Source organism: Eubalaena glacialis, chromosome 7, assembly GCF_028564815.1.
Source record: "Eubalaena glacialis isolate mEubGla1 chromosome 7, mEubGla1.1.hap2.+ XY, whole genome shotgun sequence".
In the NCBI taxonomy this organism is placed as follows: Eukaryota; Metazoa; Chordata; class Mammalia; order Artiodactyla; family Balaenidae; genus Eubalaena; species Eubalaena glacialis.
In genome coordinates, this window is record NC_083722.1 from 85,727,004 (window position 1) to 85,748,253 (window position 21,250).

Consider the following 21,250-nt stretch of genomic DNA (forward strand, 5'->3'; position numbering starts at 1 on the left):
AAGCATGGTGTTTGAATTTAGAATGATCTGGGTTCAAATCCTGCTGGAAAATGTCATTTATCCTTTCCAAAGCTCAGCCCCCTCATCTGTAAGAGGGGCAATAATGAAGCATTCTCCATGGAACTAAGGTAAAGAATGAATCAGATCACCATGTAAAGTCCTTAGCACAGTGCTTGGGCCCATGGGTAGACTGTCTGTCTGTCTGTCTGTCTGTCTATCTATCTAATTTTGCAAATCCTTGCCATATTTGAAGGAAAAATTGTTTTATTTCAAGTTCCAGTAGAACTGTTCTGATGCTCAGAAAATTATGCAAGTATTTAGCCAAGAACTGAGGCAAAACAGCAATAGGAGTGTAGACTTTCTCAGAGCTTGCTGGGTTCACAACGTGTGATGGTTTAAATGGAAATGTATTTAAAATAATAGAATTCATTTACAGGAGTCACAGCTTTTCTCTTGTAGAGTAACAGCGTTTTACATTTTTTTTCTTGAGATACTGTAATTAAACTGAACATTTAATTTCTAATAATGCTACCAGACAGAAAGCATAAGCCCACCAAAATGCCATCTGCAGAGTCCTGGAGCCTTGCAAAACACAGCCTGACCGAAGGACTCTGCAGCTGTCTGTATTTCACCCCGATTTGTACATGTAACTCCAGCTGTGCCGGGCCACCTGCACACAGTCAGTTTTGCATACCTATCCAGAGATTCAGGCTTTGTTTCCCTCAAAGGAAATTGAAAAGGGAGGGGAAGGGTAAGAAAAAAGATGTAAAGATTGGGAAAGAAGTGATTATGATTTCAATTATGACTGACATCTACTTTGCCAAGAAGAGGCCTTGGATGTACCAAGCTTCAAACCCAACTCTGCTTTGACCTTAACTTTTAGGTACAGTTTTACTCTCTTCCTCCTCCTCCATCCTTTCTCTCCATCCCAGCCAGTATGATTTTTCTGGAGTGCAAAACACCAAGCCGTCGTCCCCTTGCTTGAAGACCCTTCAGTGGCTCTTTATCACCTTTGGAAGTGAGACATGTGGGATTTTTCTTGCGAAAAATCTGCATGCAAAAGTTGGTATAAAGCCAGGTGAAAAACCTTTGGACCATGAGAGACAGTCTGAACTCCGTATATGAAGGCACGTAAAGGTCTTGGAGATCTTGCCTCCTGCGTCTGTTGCCATCCTCAGCACCCACTCCTGCCATCATTTCACGCTGCTGTGCAGCCACATCGAATTACGGAGTAGTTCAGAGTGTGGCCTCTATCTGGCCTCAGATGCTGCCTCTGCTGACTTTTTTTTTTTTTAACAACTTTATTGGAGTATAATTGCTTTATAATGGTGTGTTAGTTTCTGCTTGATAACAAAGTGAATCAGCTATACATATACATATATCCCCATATCTCCTCCCTCTTGCCTCTCCCTCCCACCCTCCCTATCCCACCCCTCTAGGTGGTCACAAAGCACTGAGCTGATCTCCCTGTGCTATGCGGCTGCTTCCCACTAGCTATCTATTTTACATTTGGTAGTGTATATATGTCCATGCCACTTCATCCCAGCTTACCCTTCCCCCTCCCCGTGTCCTCAAGTCCATTCTCTACGTCTGCGTCTTTATTCCTGTCCCGCCACTACATTCTTCAGAACCATTATTTTGTTTTTATAGATTCCATATATATGTGTAAGCATACAGTATTTGTTTTTCTCTTTCTGACTTACTTCACTCTGTATGACAGTCTCTAGGTCCATCCACCTCACTACAAATAACTCAACTTCGTTTCTTTTAATGGCTGAGTAATATTCCATTGTATATATGTGCCACATCTTCTGTATCCATTCATCTCTCGATGGACACTTAGGTTGCTTCCATGTCCTGGCTATTGTAAATAGAGCTGCAATGAACACTGCAGTACATGACTCTTTTTGAATTATGGATTTCTCAGGGTATATGCCCAGTAGTGGGATTGCTGGGTTGTATGGTAGTTCTATTTTTAGTTTTTTAAGGAACCTCCATACTGTTCTCCATAGTGGCTGTATCAATTTACATTCCCAGCAACAGTGCAGGAGGGTTCCTTTTTCTCCACACCCTCTCCAGCATTTACTGTTTGTAGATTTTTTGATGATGGCCATTCTGACCAGTATGAGGTGATACCTCATTGTAGCTTTGATTTGCATTTCTCTAATGATTAGTGATGTTGAGCATCCTTTCATGTGTTTGTTGGCAATCTGTATATCTTCTTTGGAGAAATGTCTATTTAGGTCTTCTGCCCATTTTAGGATTGGGTTGTTTGTTTTTTTGATATCGAGCTGCATGAGCTGCTTGTAAATTGTGGAGATTAATTCTTTGTCAGTTGCTTCATTTGCAAATATTTTCTCCCATTCTGAGGGTTGTCTTTTCGTCTTGTTTATGGTTTCCTTTGCTGTGCAAAAGCTTTTAAGTTTCATTAGGTCCCATTTGTTCATTTTTGTTTTTATTTCCAATTCTCTAGGAGGTGGGTCAAAAAGGATTTTGCTGTGATTTATGTCATGGAGTGTTCTGCCTATGATTTCCTCTAAGAGTTTTATAGTGTCTGGCCTTACATTTAGGTCTTTAATCCGTTTGGAGTTTATTTTTGTGTATGGTGTTAGGAAGTGTTCTAATTTCATTCTTTTACATGTAGCTGTCCAGTTTTCCCAGCACCACTTATTGAAGAGGCTGTCTTTTCTCCATTGTATACTCTTGACTCCTTTATCAAAAATAAGGTGACCATATGTGCATGGGTTTATCTCTGGGATTTCTATCCTGTTCCATTGATCGATATTTCTGTTTTTGTGCCAGTACCATACTGTCTTGATTACTGTGGCTTTGTAGTATAGTGTGAAGTCCAGGAGCCTGATTCCTCCAGCTCCGTTTTTCTTTCTCAAGCTTGCTTTGGCTATTCGGGGTCTTTTGTGTTTCCATACAAACTGTGAAATTTTTTGTTCTACTTCTGTGAAAAATGTCATTGGTAGTTTGATAGGGATTGCACTGAATCTGTAGATTGCTTTGGGTAGTCATTTTCACAAGGTTGATTCTTCCAATCCAAGAACATGGTATATCTATCCATCGGTTTATATCCTCTTTAATTTCTTTCATCAGTGTCTTATAGTTTTCGGCATACAGGTCTTTTGTCTTGTCTCCTTAGGTAGGTTTATTCCTAGGTATTTTATTCTTTTTGTAGCAGTGGTAAATGGGAGTGTTTCCTTAATTTCTCTTTCAGATTTTTCATCATTAGTGTATAGGAATGCAAGAGATTTCTGGCATAAATTTTGTATCCTGCTACTATACCAAATTCATTGATTAGCTCTTGTAGTTTTCTGGTAGCATCTTTAGGATTCTCTATGTATAGTATCATGTCATCTGCAAACAGTGACAGATTTACTTCTTCTTTTCCGATTTGGATTCCTTTTATTTCTTTTTCTTCTCTGATTGCTGTGGCTAAAACTTCCAAAACTATGTTGAATAGCAGTGATGAGAGTGGGCAACCTTGCCTTCTTCCTGATCTTAGTGGAAATGGTTTCAGTTTTTCACCAATGAGAGCCATGTTGGCTGTGGGTCTGTCATATATGGCCTTTATTATGTTGAGGTAAGTTCCCTCTATGCCTACTTTCTGGAGGGTTTTTATCATAAATGAGTATTGAATTTTGTTGGGAGCTTTTTCTGCATCTTGAGATGATCACATGGTTTTTCTCCTTCAATTTGTTAATATGGTGTATCACATTGATTGATTTGCATATATTGAAGGATCCTTGCATTCCTGGGATAAACCCCATTTGATCATGGTGTATGATCCTTTGAATATGCTGTTGGATTCTATTTGCTAGTATTTTGTTGAGGATTTTTGCATCTATGTTCATCAGTGATATTGGCCTGTAGTTTTCTTTTATTGTGGCACCTTTGTCTGGTTTTGGTATCAGGGTGATGGTGGCCTCGTAGAATGAGTTTGGGAGTGTTCCTCCCTCTGCTATATTTTGGAAGAATTTGAGAAGGATAGGTGTTAGCTCTTCTCTAAATGTTTGATAGAATTCACCTGTGAAGCCATCTGGTCCTGGGCTTTTGTTTGTTGGAAGATTTTTAATCAGTTTCAATTTCAGTATTTGTGATTGATCTGTTTATATTTTCTATTTCTTCCTGGTTCAGTCTCGGAAGGTTGCGCTTTTCTAAGAATTTGTCCATTTCTTCCAGGTTGTCCTTTTTATTGGCATTTTATTGGCATAGAGTTGCTTGTAGTAATCTCTCATGATCCTTTGTATTTCTGCAGTGTCAGGTGTTACTTCTCCTTTTTCATTTCTATTGATTTGAGTCTTCTCCCTTTTTTTCTCGATGAGTCTAGCTAATGGTTTATCAATTTTGTTTATCTTCTCAAAGAACCAGCTTTTAGTTTTACTGATCTTTGCTATTGTTTCCTTCATTTCTTATTCATTTATTTCTGATCTGATCTTTATGATTTCTTTCCTTCTGCTAACTTTGGGGTTTTTTTGTTCTTCTTTCTCTAATTGCTTTAGGTGTAAGGTTAGCTTGTTTATTTGAGATGTTTCTTGTTTCTTGAGGTAGGATTGTATTGCTATAAACCTCCCTCTTAGAACTGCTTTTGCTGCATCCCATAGGTTTTGGGTTGTCATGTTTTCATTCTCATGTGTTTCTAGCTATTTTTGATTTCCTCAGTGATCTCTTGGTTATTTAGTAGTGTATTGTTTAGCCTCCATGCGTTTGTATTTTTTACAGCTTTTTTTCCTGTAATTGACATCTAGTGTCATAGTGTTGTGGTTGGAAAAGATACTCGATACGATTTCAATTTTCTTAAATTTACCGAGGCTTGATTTGTTACCCAAAATATGATCTATCCTGGAGAATGTTCCATGAGCACTTGAGAAGAAAGTGTAATCTGCTGTTTTTGGATGGAATGCCCTATAAATATCAATTAGGTCCATTTTGTTTAATGTATCATTTAAAGCTTGTGTTTCCTTATTTATTTTCATTTTGGATGATCTGTCCATTGGTGAAAGTGGGGTGCTAAGTCCCCTACTACGATTGTGTTACTGTCGATTTCCCCTTTTATGGCTGTTAGCATTTGCCTTATGTATTGAGGTGCTCCTGTGTTGGGTGCATAAATATTTATAATTGTTATATCTCCTTCCTGGATTGAGCCTTTGATCATTAGGTACTGTCCTCTTTGTCTCTTGTAATAGTCTTTATTTTAAAGTCTATTTTATCTGATACGAGTATTGCTACTCCAGCTTTCTTTTGATTTCCATTTGCATGGAATATCTTTTTCCATCCCCTCATCTTCAATCTGTATGTGTCCCTAGGTCTGAAGTGGGTCTCTTGTAGACAGTATATATACGGATCTTGTTTTTGTATCCATTCAGCCAGTCTATGTCTTTTGGTTGGAGCATTTAATCCATTTACATTTAAGGTAGTTATCAATATGTATGTTCCTATTCCCATTTTCTTAAATGTTTTGGGTTTGTTATTGTAAGTCTTTTCCTTCTTTTGTGTTTCCTGCCTAGAGAAGTTCCTTTAGCATTTGTTGTAGAGCTGGTTTGGTGGTGCTGAATTCTCTTAGCTTTTGCTTATCTGTAAAGGTTTTAATTTCTCCGTCGAATCTGAATGAGATCCTTGCTGGGTAGAGTAATCTTGGTTGTAGGTTTTTCCCTTTCATCACTTTAAATATGTCCTGCCATTCCCTTCTGGCTTGCAGAGTTTCTGCTGAAACATCAGCTGTTAACCTTATGGGAATTCCCTTGTATGTTAGTTGTTGCTTTTCCCTTGCTACAATTTAATTGTATTTAATTTTTGATAGTTTGATTAATATGTGTCTTGGCATGTTTATCCTTGGATTTATCCTGTATGGGACTCTCTGCGCTTCCTGGACTTGATTGACTATTTCCTTTCCCATATTAAGGAAGTTTTCAACTATAATCTCCTCAAATATTCTCTCAGTCCCTTTCTTTTTCTCTTCGTCTTCTGGGACCCCTATAATTTGAATGTTGGTGCATTTAATGTTGTCCCAGAGGTCTCTGAGACTGTCCTCAATTCTTTTCATTCTTTTTTTTTTTATTCTGCTCTGCAGTAGTTATTTCCACTATTTTATCTTCCAGGTCACTTATCCGTTCTTCTGCCTCAGTTATTCTGCTATTGATTCCTTCTAGAGAATTTTAAATTTCATTTATTGTGTTGTTCATCATTGTTTGTTTGCTCTTTAGTTCTTCTAGGTCCTTGTTAAACGTTTCTTGTATTTTCTCCATTCTAGTTCCAAGATTTTGGATCATCTTTACTATCATTACTCTGAATTCTTTTTCAGGTAGACAGCCTATTTCCTCTTCATTTATTTGGTCTGGTGGGTTTTTACCTTGTTCCTTTATCTGCTGTGTGTTTTTCTGTCTTCTCATTTTGCTTAACTTACTGTGTTTGGGGTCTCCTTTTCACAGGCTGCTGTTCGTAGTTCCCATTGTTTTTGGTGTCTGCTCCCAGTGGGTAAGGTTGATTCAGTGGGTTGTGTAGGCTTCCTGGTGGAGGGGACTAGTGCCTGTGTTCTGGTGGATGAGGCTGGATCTTGTCTTTGTGGTGGGCAGGACTGCATCCGGTTGTGTGTTCTGGGGTGTCTGTGACCTTATTATGATTTTAGGCAGCCTCTCTGCTAATGGGTGGGGTTGTGTTCCTGTCTTGCTAGTTGTTTGGCATAGTGTGTCCAGCACTGTAGCTTGCTGGTCATTGAGTGGAGCTGGGTGTTAGCATTGAGATGGAGATCTCTGGGAGAGCTCTCGCCATTTGATATTACGTTGGGCCTGGAGGTCTCTGGTGGACCAGTGTCCTGGACTCAGCTCTCCCACCTCAGAGGCTCAGATCTGACACCAGCCAGAGCACCAAGACCCTGTCAGCCACATGGCTCAGAAGAAAAGGGAGGGAAAAGAAAGAAAGAAAGAAAGAAAGAAAATAAATATATAAAATAAAGTTATTAAAATAGAAAAAAGTATTAAAAATAAAGAAATAAAAAAGTAATTTAAAAAAAGAGAGAGAAAGAAAGAAGAGAGCAACCAAACCAAAAAACAAATCCACCAATGATAACCAGAGCTAAAAACGATACTAAGAAACAAACAAACAAAAAAGAAACCAAAACAACTGGACAGTGAGAACCCTAGGACAAATGGCAAAAGCAAAGCTATACAGACAAAATCACACAAAGCAGCATACACATACAGACTCACAAAAAGAGAAAAAGGAAAAAAATATATATTAAAAAAAAAAAAGGAAGAGAGCAACCAAATCAATAAACAAATCTACCAATGATAATAAGCTCTAAATACTAAACTAAGATAAACATAAAACCAGAAACAAATTAGATGCAGAAAGCAAACCCCAAGGCTATAGTTGCTCCCATAGTCCACCGCCTCAATTTTGGGATGATTTGTTGTCTATTCAGGTATTCCAGAGATGCAGGGTACATCAAGTTGACCGTGGAGATTTAATCCGCTGCTCCTGAGGCTGCTGGGAGAGATTTCCCTTTCTCTTCTTTGTTTGCACAGCTCCTGGGGGTCAGCTTTGGATTTGGCCCCGCCTCTGTGTGTAGGTCGCCTGCGGGCGTCTTTTGGGAAGTCTGAGGTCTTATGCCAGCATTCAGTAGGTGTTCCGTAGGAGTTGTTCCACATGTAGATGTAGTTTTGATGTATTTGTGGGGAGGAAGGTGATCTCCACGCCCTACTGCTCCGCCATCTTGAAGGCTTGCCCAATTATTTTTCTTTTTCTTCTTTTTTTTTTCCCATGAGGACCTTGGCGTTGACCACATCACGCGCTCAGGCCATCACATGCCTGGGCGCCCCAGCTCTGCTTACTCTTAAGAAGACTCTAGTTTCACTTAATCTTCTAGGAGTGTGTTATTTAACCTCTCCATATCTCAGTTTGCTCATGTCTAAAATGGGAATAATAGTAGTAGCTACCGCAGAAGGGGTTTTGAGGATTAAATGAGTGAATATACATAAACTGCTTAGAGTTGTACCTGGCGTGTAATACACACTTAATAAGCTTTAGCTATTTTTATTAACTCTACGGTTTTATGTATTTGCACATATTACTCTCTTTATCTAGGGTGCCTCTCCATTTTCCAATCCCACCTCCTTTTCACTGATTCTATTTCATCTTTCAAGACGAAGTCCAAGCTTGCCATTCTTGTGAAGACTTCCATGGTTTTCTGACAAGGCCCTCTTACATACAACTCTATACCAATCGGTGTTGCTGCGTACTGAATTTGTAATTTACACTTATGCACCTATTGACACATATGCTCCGTAAGGGTAACAGCTGTTGCCTCTTGTTTACATAGTCCCTGGCTTTTACCACTGTACCTGGCACATGGTAGTCTCCCACTAAGCACTTGTCTAATGAATGAATGAATTAATGAGTGAATGAATAAATGAACACCTTTCCTTCCAGGGAGAAAAAGGCCTGTATGCCTTGAACACAGGTTTGTGAGTCTTCAAATACTTATTGCTAGCCTGGTGCTTGGCACCTGCTCAAAAATGCTTTCTGAACTGATTGGAATGCATTCAATTCTAATCAGATGATAATTATCTTTGGAGAATCCTTTAGACCTTAAAACCATGATCCATACTATATATTTATTAAAGTTTTAAGTTCGAGCTTTCCTCAAAATATACTCAGAAGTTTGGGGACCAAACAAGAAGGAAATTGCCAAAGCCAGAAAACATTTAAGGGCTTTCCTCTCGTGAAACTTCTAGCAACGGCCCCTGTTTAGCCACCTGTGCGTGCATCCTGCCTCATCACGTGATACATACAAGAACAACACGGACACAGCTCCTCTCTGCCTTGGCCGAGAAACATTCATCAAAGAACACAAACTTCTCAATAGGGCAGAAAACAGGAAAAAGAAATGAAAAACAAAGAGGAAGATTAGTTTGCTTCAGTCACTGTTTTTTTTAAAAAAGCACATGAGGCCAAATCACTGGAATCCTGAAACCAAAGATGAAATGAAGCTCCACAGCAAACCAGGGTTCTGTTCCTTCAAAACTTATGCCTTTACAGAAATTCTGCTCTATAGAGGTCAACAACTAGTGGGCATGAGATGTAGTTAGACAGCACAAATTAACTCCTTAAGTATTACTGCGACTCCGCATCAGTCTTTGGGAGTACATACGTTAAGGAGCTATTAAAAAACAAAAACAGAAACAAAAACTAAATATAACTCAACAGTCCTGATGGTTTATAATGCATATACAATTGGTTCACCTGCGTCCTTTTGATTCTCTATTTGAAAGAGAAAGCACGACAAGGAGAGAAGAGAGAGAGAAACAAGAACACATATGCAAGGATTAATGAGCAAGTGAACCAAAATGCCCCCCACTTATGTGTGATACATGATATTGGAAAGAAAAAGTTGCCCTTGAGTTCCCACCGCCCAGAAGTGTGGGGTCAATGCTGCACAAATAGAAAATTAGTCAAATTAAGTTTAATGTGAAATCAAGCTGTGAAACATACATTAACTCTCCAAGTGACAACTAAGTCATATGTTCTAGCCAGAGCTTAGAGGATGAGGACAACTCCAAATCTCCAGAAAGAACAAGAAAAAGCTTCCCAGTTTGCGAGAACAGACAGGAGGCATATAAGATCTAACTTTTACAGAGAATGGACCACCCTATGTGATCTACCCACAACAGTTTGACATCTTAAACATGGAAAAGAAAGCACGGTTTTGCCCCAACTGTCCTTTATCTGACACCTAACACATTGCTCCCCACCTAGCTGCTACCTTTTGATTGTGTACCAGTGACAAGCACTTTACAAACTGGGGTTACACACAAGCAAAGTAAAAATGCATTCAGGTCACAGACAGAGAATAACTGAAAAACTTACAGACAAATCTGAGTTTATCACAAACAAATGGCTTAATTGTCTAACCTGTGTTAGGCTGATAAAAGTGACTGGACTTCTCACACTGGGTTTCACAGACAGAATCAACAGACAAGCCAATGCTAAAAAACTTGAAGCAAGGAGAGTGAGTTGGTTTGGATCTGAATTTTCTTGAAATAATGAAAACAGAAAGAGTGAAGACAGCATGGCGAGGAGGTGGTAGGTACTCACGAATGGTTAAATCCATCACTTGGGAGGCCAAGCAGAAGACAGGATGCTCATACATTTCTCTCTTTTTCCCTATAAAAGAGGATTTGGGCATGCAAGAGGCTTAGGTCAGAGGTCAAGAGGTTATAGGTCATAGGTTAGAGGAAAACGTTACATTAGCTCAAAGGAAAATAGCCACAGAATATTCTGGGATAAACACAGGATAAAAGAAAAAGGAGTTTCAAAATTGGAGATCTACTGGATTAACCATTCAGCATGCCGTGAGTCACGAGAGAGATTGTGACCATGATTTTACACGTCTCTTTAGAATTATTTGCAAGAATACAATGACCGAAAACATCATGAATAAAGGGAAACAGAATTTCATTGATTGAAGGCTCCAAGATACTAAGGATTTCAGACTTTAGTATCTAAGGCTTTTGAGGTATTTCTTCATAAACATAGTCTCCAGCAATATTACTACAACTTCTTTCCAACATTCTCAGGGAACTAAGCTGTTAATGGTCACAGAGAATCTCAAATGTCAAAATGCAAGATTTCTTTGCCGGGGGTAGGATCAGAACCTTGTAAAAGAAAGTTGTCTGGTAGTAATATCTTTAAAGCTGCCATGTCTCAGCCTATGGTGGACTATGTTCATGAAAGAAAACCTGATACATGCAGCCAGAGGATGTTGGGTTGTCTGAATTAACAATCCCAGCATGCTTTGAAATTGGTGTCACAGCCACTTTTGCAGGGGTAACGTCAAAAAGTGGCTGAGCCAATCACGGACAAGGAAGGAGAGAAGCGGAAGAGAGCAGGTAGTGTGGAATGAGGTACTTCTCTGAAAAGAGAGTTGGAAAAAAAAGATTGGTTTCTTCAAAGAATCCCCAGCCCTAAAAGTCACAGTGCAAAAGATAGTTAACACAACCAAGAAGAATTGAGGCACAAAAGGAAATTACAGACCAGCTGATCTACTTCAGAAATGAATGCATTTTTACTTACAGATCTTAAAGTTTGTTTTTGGATATATTTATCTGAAAGAAGAGAGCAGATCTTACCAAAAGACTAGTCATAGCTAGACCAAGACCTACACACGAGGCAGCAGACGTGGCAACAGAATGTTTCTTGATCCCATCCCATGCCTGGCCTGGCCTAGAATTACTAGGTACCCGGTTGACTTTAACAAATACAACCAATCATTATGTCCTGGGACGGTAAATGCTGGAATCATTATTTGCTAATATAGCCCTTTAACGATCTCCTTGTTCCTCTATTTTTGTCACTCATTACCAAGTCAAGAGTTGATAAACATCCTTTTAGTGCCCAATTCTTAAGTGTTTCTCCCTGGATGCATAACAACGAATTCATTACCACTGGTACACAATTTGCATTGTCAGACAGACAAAATTGAGAGAGGGAGGACATGGAATGTACAGAACACTGCGTATTTGACATGATCTTAACCTAATTCTCTAAGGAAACAAGGACTTTGCCAAGGTAAGTGATGGGGTTTTGGTAGTTGATTAGGTCTCTCTTATTTTTTTTTTTCCCAGTCATGTCCTGAAGGCAGACTATGGGTATTTGCTGGTTTTGTTTGGGTGTTTCACATGAGAGAACATCAGATTCCAGAATGCGGACACATTGAGTTTTGCACACAGAACTTCCACATTTATACACTTACACCACGGTCAAGTTGGGTGTGGTTTTCAAATCACCCTATAGCAGCCAACAGGGTAACAATGAAAAGTGATTAATATCTTTGCAAATGAACAGGTCCCAAAGAACCATATCTTCTCAAGTAGAGTGGACTCAAAGTGCCTTTGGGCGATTACTTGGTCATTAGTGACCACTTCCCTAAAACTTGAGAGGGCAGTGATAACAACCATCCTAGGTTTGGAGTAACAAGATTGAATAAGATCTAAAGCAAACCAGGAGCCGTCAGAGACAGCCGAATACTAACCTGCCATCAAGTTTGAAAAGCTACCGAGAGACGAGATACGTTCAAGAGACAAGAAAGAGTTAGGCAAAATCTTGATGTTGCTTTATTCAATTCCTGTTTTACTTCCAATGCTATCAACAGTGGACAACAAACTGTTTAGTTTTCCTCTATTTAAAGAAGGTAGCCACCCTACAGAACTCTTTCATAGAAAAACATTAGCCACAGAGCAAAGTCAGGGCCAACACAGCCTCTTGGAAGGACCTTAGTTGTCTGATAACATCCTATATTCAAAATCCTTCCCTACAAAGACCGTTTCCTGAGCCCCTGTGCCTTCAATCATTTATGTGGCCACAGCTGAGGAAGCTATCCCATTTCAAGTGCTTTCAAGTTTCAGCTTAACATACAGAGATGGGCCACTGTTTTCTGGTGCCCATCGGAAAAGAGAGAGACTTCCCTAGGGAGGCATACCAAAATTTAAATTAAAAATTGGGGGCAGAAGGGGGCCTTACCTTCGATTTTGGCATACTCTGACAGCCGAGAATAGTTGACTAAAGCAGCCTGCTCTAGACATTTACGGATGACTGTTTTTACCTCCTCTTGTGGTACTGGGGTAACAATATCTTTCATCAAGACCTATAGGTGGAAAAACTAGGTTCTTAAGATGGTTCAACAAAATGTGTTACTCATTTACGTTTAAAGAATTCAGTTTAAAATTAGTTGTGAATGCCTCTTTGCAACTTAACATGGATTGAGCACCATTGTTAAAGAGAAAAAATTCCAGTGCACAGTTAGGATGTCAAAGCCTGTCCATGAATCATGCAAGGGCAAGGAGCGTATCTTCAATATATCCTAACTATTTGAGAGTCTGGAGATAAAATATCTAGAATTTTGGCAATTTCTTCATATTTATTCTGGTATTTGATGAATGGTAAACAAATCCTTTAGAAATGACAAACTAGGCCATTCAACCACAATATTTAATTACCATGATGTTTATGTCTCTGTGTATGTATCATTTGTCTTTTACTTTCATTCTTACCCTTTCCAAGAGTGAGAGGGTAGCTTTCAAAGCACCTTCAGGTCGACCAAATGGAAAGCAATACCTAAAAAGGACAGAAAAATGTTCAGGTTGCCTGAATCAATTACATTTTAGAATGAAATATGCTGTAACTTGATTCCTATGGCAACTCCCTCTGAGGAACAGAAAATGCTTTTTATTTTGTCACGTTGTGTTATGCTAATCTGAATTCACACCATATATGTGTGTATATAATGTATATATGTGTATGTGTGAATAATGACTAAAGAGAGACTCTGCAAATGTCTGCAGCAGAAAAGAATATTTCCAGTGATGACATAAGGCTCTGTTTAGATTTCTGTTGTGAAGGAGAACCATTTGTTAGCTCAAATGTGACCTTATATATAATTATTGAGACCAGACCGGCATTAAACAATATTAGTTGAAACAGGCTAAAATTCAAACACACTTACCTAAATCTCCAGAGGATTAAGATAGGAAATACAGGAGTGTATTTTGAGCAAGTTCATGATTCTACTAATTGTCCTTCCTTGATTGTAGTTTTTAATTGTTATTTGATCTTTTGCTATTGGCAATGTATCTAGCATAGAGTGTATGATCAGTAAAGATTTATCCAGGAGGTTTTTGATGGCACAGATGGTACCTATGTCAGGTACCACTAAGAGTTCTAGTAACTATTTCAGGCTGTCATAAGCCTTTCAAGACACTCTTCCTCGTGGTACAAAAGGAAAAGGATGGGCTATTGAAACCCAGACTATCCTATGTATGTATGCCATTTCTTCCACTTGCTGGCCGAGAGGGCTGGGGCAAGTTACTTAACTTCTCTCAACCTCGGTTTACTCCTTGTTTCAATGGGAATTACAATAACTACCTTACAAATTGTCCTGAGAATAAAAAAATAATGAGTTCATGCTTATCCAGCCTCTAGTTCCCTATGTAGTGCACAGGATGCATTTAATAAATAGGAACTATTTACTATGCTATTATAAATGCTCTTACTATTGATGAGCTCCTATTCCAAGATCTCTGGTTCAGAACCACCAGTGCAGCATTAAAAATATCTAATTTATTCTAAGGAAGAAGTGGGCTGTGTGGTGCAAGGCTCAAGCCCAGACCCGCGAGCTGTCTCGAGCATGTGGGGAAGTGAATGATCAGTCTGTCAAGGTTGAACCAAGATTCTTTCTTTCCCCACATAGCCCACTCATCCTGTTTTCAGGTAATGGAGAAGGTGGGGATGCTCTTCTGGGTACCACTGCCTTCCTTCCCTATGAGAAGTGATTCACAGGATTTTTCACTGTTGTATTTAAAAACCTTGAAGAAGCGTCAAATTCAACATTTTAGTAGATGTTTTAGATAGATTGATGATCAGGGTCAGCTTACACAAAGAGGGCTTTGTTCTTTTAGTGGAAATAAAATGAACTTAAGATTTCAAAGTCTCCTGGATATTGGGGAACACTGTCTTGGTTGGCTTATTCATTCAGCTATTTCTTTCGTATTTTTTTTTACTGAAGTATAGTTGGTTTACAATGTTGTGTTAGTTTCAGGTGTATAGCAAACTGATTCAGTTATATATATATATAACATATATTCTTTCTCAGATTCTTTTCACTTATAGGTTATTAAAAAATATTGAGTATAGTCCTCTGTGCTATCCAGTAGGTCCTCATTCAGCTATTTCTAATACTTAGTGTGTCTCTGATAGATTTACAGTTTTAGAAAATCAAGCCCTTAATTTGCCCCTCCCCAGTCTCATCCTCCTAAAAAGCCCTTTAACCCCAGATCCTTACCTAAAATGTGTAATCTGATTTTCCAACAGAACTCGGAGTCTCTCTTTGATTTCTTCAAAACGTTCCTTTTCTTCAACAGTCACAGTTCCAATTCCATCAGGCCTGAAAGAAGACATGTCATGAGGTGACGGGAACCTCATATGCTGACACCATCAAATCAAATCTCTAGCAGGAGGAAACTGTCCATTTTAGAAGAACAACTACAGTGATCGATGTGACCTTAGGAGAAGTCCTGCTTTTCAGTGCCAGCGACTAGAGGGGATGGGGTATTTTGAGGTTATCATTTGGAGACATTTGCAGAACTGTCGCTCATTTATTGTGAAATGGTAAAATGTACAAAGGGGTGGCTTGCAGGTTAAAGCCAACCTCTAGACCTGCTCTGTTTGGCTCACAGCCTTTTGAAATTTTGAACTGCTTGCCAACATTTTTTACATTAGGAAAGTTTTATGATACAATTCTCTTGCAAATTTGGAACAGCTGGCATTAATCGGAGAGGGGCAACAAACAGCTTCTTCCTTAGCTGAGGGAGGCACTCTCCTGGTCCATATCTCTAATTTACGTTACCTGTCTCTCTTGTCAGCACTTATGTTTGGGACTCCTGAACTATGCACACAAACTCCTATGAAAACCAGGAGTCTTGTAAGTGTCTATATTTCCCAGAGGTAAATGCTGTTAAATGACTCACTTTCCAGATTATAACTACAGATGTTCGGATTAATTTCACCACTCATGTATTAACTAAAGAACAAATTACAAGACATTGTACAAATTACAAGACCTTGATGAAAGAAATTGAAGAAAACTCAAATAAATGGAAAGATATCTTGTGTACATGGATTGTAAGAATTAATATAGTTAACATGTCTGTAATACCCAAAGCCATCTATAAATTCTATGCAATCCCTATCAAAATTCCAGTGGGATTTTTTTCACAGAAATAGAAAAAAAAAAAATCCTAAAATTTGTAAGGAACCACAAAAGTCCCAAATAACCAAAGGAATCCTGAGAAAGAACAAAGTTGGAGGAATCACAATTCCTGAATTCAAACTATATTACAAAGCTGTAGTAATCAAAACAGTATGGTACTGGCATAAAAACAAACATATAGACCAATGGAACAGAGTTGAGAGCCCAGAAATAAGCCCTCACATGTATGGTCAACTAATATTTGACAAGGGAGCCAAGAATACTCAATGGGGAAAGGATAGTTTCTTCAATAAGTGGCATTGGGAAAACTGGATATCCACATGCAAAAGAATGAAACTAGATCCTTATATGAGAACATTCACTAAAAAGAACTCAAAATGGATTAAAGACTTAAATGTAAGACCTGAAGCTGTAAAAATCCTAGAAGGAAATATAGAGGAAAAGTTCTTTGACATTGGTCTTGGCAATAATTTTTTTGAATATGACACCAAAGCACAAACAACAGAAGCAAAATAGACAAGACAAAAAAAGAGACACTTTAGCAAATTAAAAAGCTTCTGCATAGCAAAATGTAAAGACAACCTACAGCTGCCTAACACCTAAAGCTGGATTTCTCACTTAATAGTTTGTGACTTCTTTGAGACTCAGTTTCCTTATCTGTCAAACAGGGATAAAAACAGTCCTTCCTGAGGGTTTCTATAAGGGTTAATTAGCACATGGAACATGATAACATATACAAATCCCCTGGCACATAAGTGCTCAATAAATGTTTGCTATTGTTATTGCTAAAAAAAAAGAGACAACCTATGGAATGAGAGAAAATATTTGCAAGCCATCTATTTGATAAGGGGTTAATATTCAAAATATAGAACAAACTCTTAAAAAATAGAAAAACCTCCAAATAATTTGATTAAAAATAGGCAGAGGACATAGACTTTTTCCCAAAGAAGACATACAAATGGCCATTAGGTACATGAAAAGATGCTCAACATCATTAATCATCAAGGAAATACAAATCAAAACTGCAGTGAGATATCACCCCACACCTGCCAGAATGGCTGTTCTCAAAACAAGACAACAAATACGTGCTGGAGAGGCTGTGGAGAAAAATGAACCCTCCTGCACTGTTGGTGGGAAGGTAAACTGCTGCAGCCACTATGGAGACCAGTATGGAGGTTTCTCAAAAATTAAAAATAAAACTGCCATATGATCTAGCAATCCCACTTCTGGGTATGTATATGTATCTGAAAAAAAGAAAATCAGTATCTTTTTTTTTTCTCATTTATTTATTTATTTAATTTTTTATACAGCAGGTTCTTATTAGTTATCTATTTTATACATATTAGTGTATCTATGTCAATCCCAATCTCCTAATTCATCCCACCACCATCACCCCCCTCACCCTCTGCTTTCCCCCTTTGGTGTCCATACGTTTGTTCCCTACATCTGGAAAATCACTATCTTGAAGATATATCTGCACCCCCATGTTAACTGCAGCATTACTTACAATAGCCAAGATAGGGAAACAACCTATGTTGTTTATTGACAATATTATCTATTGACAGATGAACTGAACGGATAAAGGATACATACACAGTGGAAAATTATTCAGCCACAAAAAGAAGGCATTATGCTAAGTGAAATAAATGAGACAGTAAGGTAAACACTGATATGTGTATGATAAACACATATTACCTATATGTGGTATCTAAAGAAGCTGAACTCATAGAAATAGAGAGGAGAATGGTGGTTGCCAGAGGCTGGGGAGTGGGTGAAATGGGAAGATGTTGGTCAAAGGGTACAAACTTCCAGCTATAAGAGGAATAAGTTCTGGGGATCTAATATACCCTATGGTGACTACAATTAATAGTACTGTATTATTTACTTGAAAGCTGTCAAGAGAGTAGATCTTAAATGTTATACACACACACACACACACACACACACACACACACACACATACACACAGAGTAATTATACGAAACTAACCTTATGCAGTAATCATTTTACAATGTATCCGTGTATCAAATCATCCCATTGTACATCTTAAACTTACATACGGTATATGTTAATATCTCAATAAGGGTGGAAAAAAGAACTAACCACATAGGCTATTTTTCAATCTTAGAGAACTACTGCTCATTTAATAAAAAGAATGACCTTGGCATAAATAAGTGAATTTCAGTTTAATCACTGTATTCTCATGTTTCTGAATTACCAATAGGTTCACACACATTTTCCTTATTTCCTTTGGCCCATTCAAGTTGAAAATACAAAGGAAGGCTGCATATTTATAGCCCAAATTTATCTGTGCCAAATTAGACGAAGGATAATCTGACCCATTCAAAGTCTTCAGCTCCCAGATCTTGTAGTGACTTGTTTTGACTACTGGCTGAGCCAGTTTGCAGATTGGTGCGTCACCATGAAACTTCTATTGGAACATTCTTCAGTTTGCAAATGCAAGTCATCTTGAGACCAAACAAATGGTCTTATTTATAGGCCTTCTCAAGGATCCAGCAGAAGTTGGGAAAATCCTGTATACTAGACCAGTCTGACTGCACAAAAGACTTGGCAAATGATAGCAGTGTACCTCCTGTTAGGGGTTTATTGGTCAGCTTCCCTTCTTTTTAAGTACTAAAAATGCCCTACTTGAAAAAAGAAAAAACTTCCCCTCATCCACTTTGTAGAAAATACCCGTAAATAGTAAAATCCTATACAGTCCATTTCTTCACACCCTCCTGAACTTAGAGGCAAAATGGTAAATATCAGGTAGGCTGTTGGAATCTATACACGTGTCCTTATTTTCAAATTTTCAGGAAAAATCTCAAATGTTAATTTACGAAGTTTATTTAAAAATTATTTAAACATAAAATGCCCACAAATCTATAGTTAAATCTCAGGATGAATTCACTGGCCCCATGAAATACATGTGACACTTTCTGTAGTAACGTCTCATGTGTCTGTTATAATCTACAACTTTCTTTAGCTGTGGCTTTTGAATTTTGTTTATACAAAATTCAGCTTGCTAATGTACTGAACACACGTTTATACAATTGGCGTGTGTACATGCACACAATTGATTTGGGAAAAGTCGAGCCATTTTAAGCATTTTGTTTCTTAGCAGGGAATTAAGCCAGAGAAAAATGCTATTAAATATAAGGTACAATTCAGAGAGGAGTTTATAGATCACAGGAAAAAGCCTGAAAACCATTTAACATAGGCATCCCAGAGATGTTTGTGGCCATTATTAGGAAATAAACCTCTCTGTGAAGAAAATCATTCCTTCCTTACCCAACAAGCCTTCTAAGGCAATTAGGCAATTAGAAGGCAGCTTTTAGATTTGTGTTTGAGATGATAAAAACTGAACATTTAGTCTGTGCCTGGCTTTCCTGTAATTCTCACTACAAAGGGTATTATAAACATAAAATCTGATTATGTTTTTTCCCCTTTTGTTCTGATGATTCACATTTATAACTATTAAAGGTATCAGATGGCAGCTTCCGTGTCTCCTTGAACTACTTTGTGAACACTGTTAATCTCCCTATTCAAAAAAGGTAAACAACTAAAACTTATTGTCATTTCTTAAATTTGCTTCTTAATCGCCTACGTCAGTGTGAATAGTTTCATTTTAAATAAATGAAACAAACCAATCTGAGTCTGTGAGACACATAGTACGGAGTTCACCAACAAAAACAGGTGATAAAACACATCACAATTTCGACATCCAATGCACATTTATTTGTAATTGCCGGAATTGCTCTGAAATGATACTGGTAACAGGGGGTGTTATCTTACACACTGAGGGAGAGATGTGCAAGAAAAATATAATTTGTCCAAGATCACAGGTTTTCACTCCATCAGTTAAAAAAGCAAAAATATCCTTTGTGGGGTGTTTGATTTCTCATAGTTATTATTGAAAATTCTGTCAAACATCGATTTCTCTTCCATTGACCCCTATAATCTGTCAATGTTAATTGTACAGGTTTTGGTAGATTTCTATGGATCTACTAACTGAAAAATCCTGGTTCAATATATAGGGAGCACTGTTTTCACAGAAGCAATGAAATACTTTCCCTAGAGTAGTGGCCACCTGGGCCTGCCTCAGAGTCACCTGGAAAGCTTGTGACAACTCAGACTGCTGGGGCACCTCAGAGTTTCTGATTCAACAGATCTGGGGTGGGACCTGAGAACTGGCATTTCTAACAAGTTCTCTGGTACTGCTGGTTCGGGGAACCTTACTTTGAGAACCTCTGCCTTAGAGCGAAAAAATATTTTGTGGGTGGCTGAATGCATGAAAGGGTATTTTTGGAGTTGGGAACCCAGGGTTCCCAATTTCCCTTGGATTGAGTGAATGTGGAACCAGAGATCTTCTCTAAGAAATATATGGTCCACTTATGAAGCTGGCAACCCCTTCCAAAAATGGCATTTGCACTGTTTTCTAGGTGCCATTCCAAGCAGTGCTGGCTGCAAAATAAGTAGAAGAACTGTATTGCTGTCTCTCAGAAGCCATGCTTTTGTTTCTCTGTTTTGGAAACATTTGGGGGTGATTCTATAATTGTCATAAAACTGGCTCTGCATCTTGTTCTTTTCTCAATACTTCTAACACTTAAGGAATCACAAAGAATGAGAGAAGAGGAGGGCTGAAGCTGGATTTTTAAACTCCTACCTAGCAAATCCCAGGCTGAGATGTGTCTTTACTCAGAACGTGTGTCTAGGAGCCTGAATCCTCTGCCCTCTTGTATCCTGACTGATGCATTTTCTGCCGGTGGTTTTGCACTTCTTAGGGTCCATCGCCACTTCCTAAGGGCACTCGAATTTCCTTTGGAGGAATGACCTTGGCTGCATTGTGTGTAAACTGAGGAGACTACTCTCCCGCTGTCAATGCCGAGGGCTTCCTGCAGGCCAGCTCCTGCCTTGGGTGGTCGCTATACATCTTAGCTGGACTCTGAACTGCACTCAGCCAACTGGACACTCGTTCCCGCAACCTTTATAGCACATAAATGATGTAAGGATAAAAGAAACTGGTGGGGTTTGCTGTCTCAGCAGCTGTGCCCTGCCCAGCTTGTTCTCCCAGGTCGGTAGTTCTTAATCTCTGACTGTATCTTAGAACCAGTAGAGAGCTTTGAGAGGTCCCACCCTCAAGCTCTGATTCAATGTGTCTGCAGCAGGGCCTACACATGTCAAGTTAAAGCTCCCTAGGTCATTCCAATGTGCAGGTAAGGACTGGACCACTGCTTTGATCCTGTTTCCTACTTTTCTGTTGCTGCCTTGATTCCAGTTTCCCCCTCCCTTTTTTTTTTTTTTTTTTTTGAGGCTCCTGGCATCATCCCCATAAACTCCCTTTTGCTTAGATTATCCAGAGTTAGTTTTTGTTACTTATGTGGAACTGATGTAAGTTCATAAAGCACACATCCTCTGGCTCCCAATTTTAGTAGAAGCATTGATGCCTCTGAACCTAGCTTTAGCAACACACACACACTCACA

General features: G+C 38.7%; 1 protein-coding gene across 16 annotated transcripts in view; it reads right to left on the bottom strand.

Annotated features, from left to right (window-relative positions):
- CADPS (calcium dependent secretion activator) overlaps positions 1 to 21,250 on the bottom strand; it is a 481,100-nt gene that overhangs the window by 111,231 nt on the left and 348,619 nt on the right. For 8 of the 16 annotated variants that reach the window (XM_061195498.1, XM_061195491.1, XM_061195500.1 and 5 more), the window contains 5 exons: positions 14,840 to 14,941; positions 13,053 to 13,116; positions 12,523 to 12,646; positions 8,076 to 8,093; positions 1,255 to 1,276 (listed from right to left, as the gene is read on the bottom strand). In XM_061195498.1, the coding sequence (XP_061051481.1) occupies positions 1,255 to 1,276; positions 8,076 to 8,093; positions 12,523 to 12,646; positions 13,053 to 13,116; positions 14,840 to 14,941 (330 nt within the window). Of the gene's footprint in view, positions 1 to 1,254; positions 1,277 to 8,075; positions 8,094 to 9,246; positions 9,265 to 10,098; positions 10,168 to 12,522; positions 12,647 to 13,052; positions 13,117 to 14,839; positions 14,942 to 21,250 lie in introns of all 16 variants that reach the window. The other 8 variants (XM_061195494.1, XM_061195496.1, XM_061195497.1 and 5 more) reach the window with 3 other exon arrangements.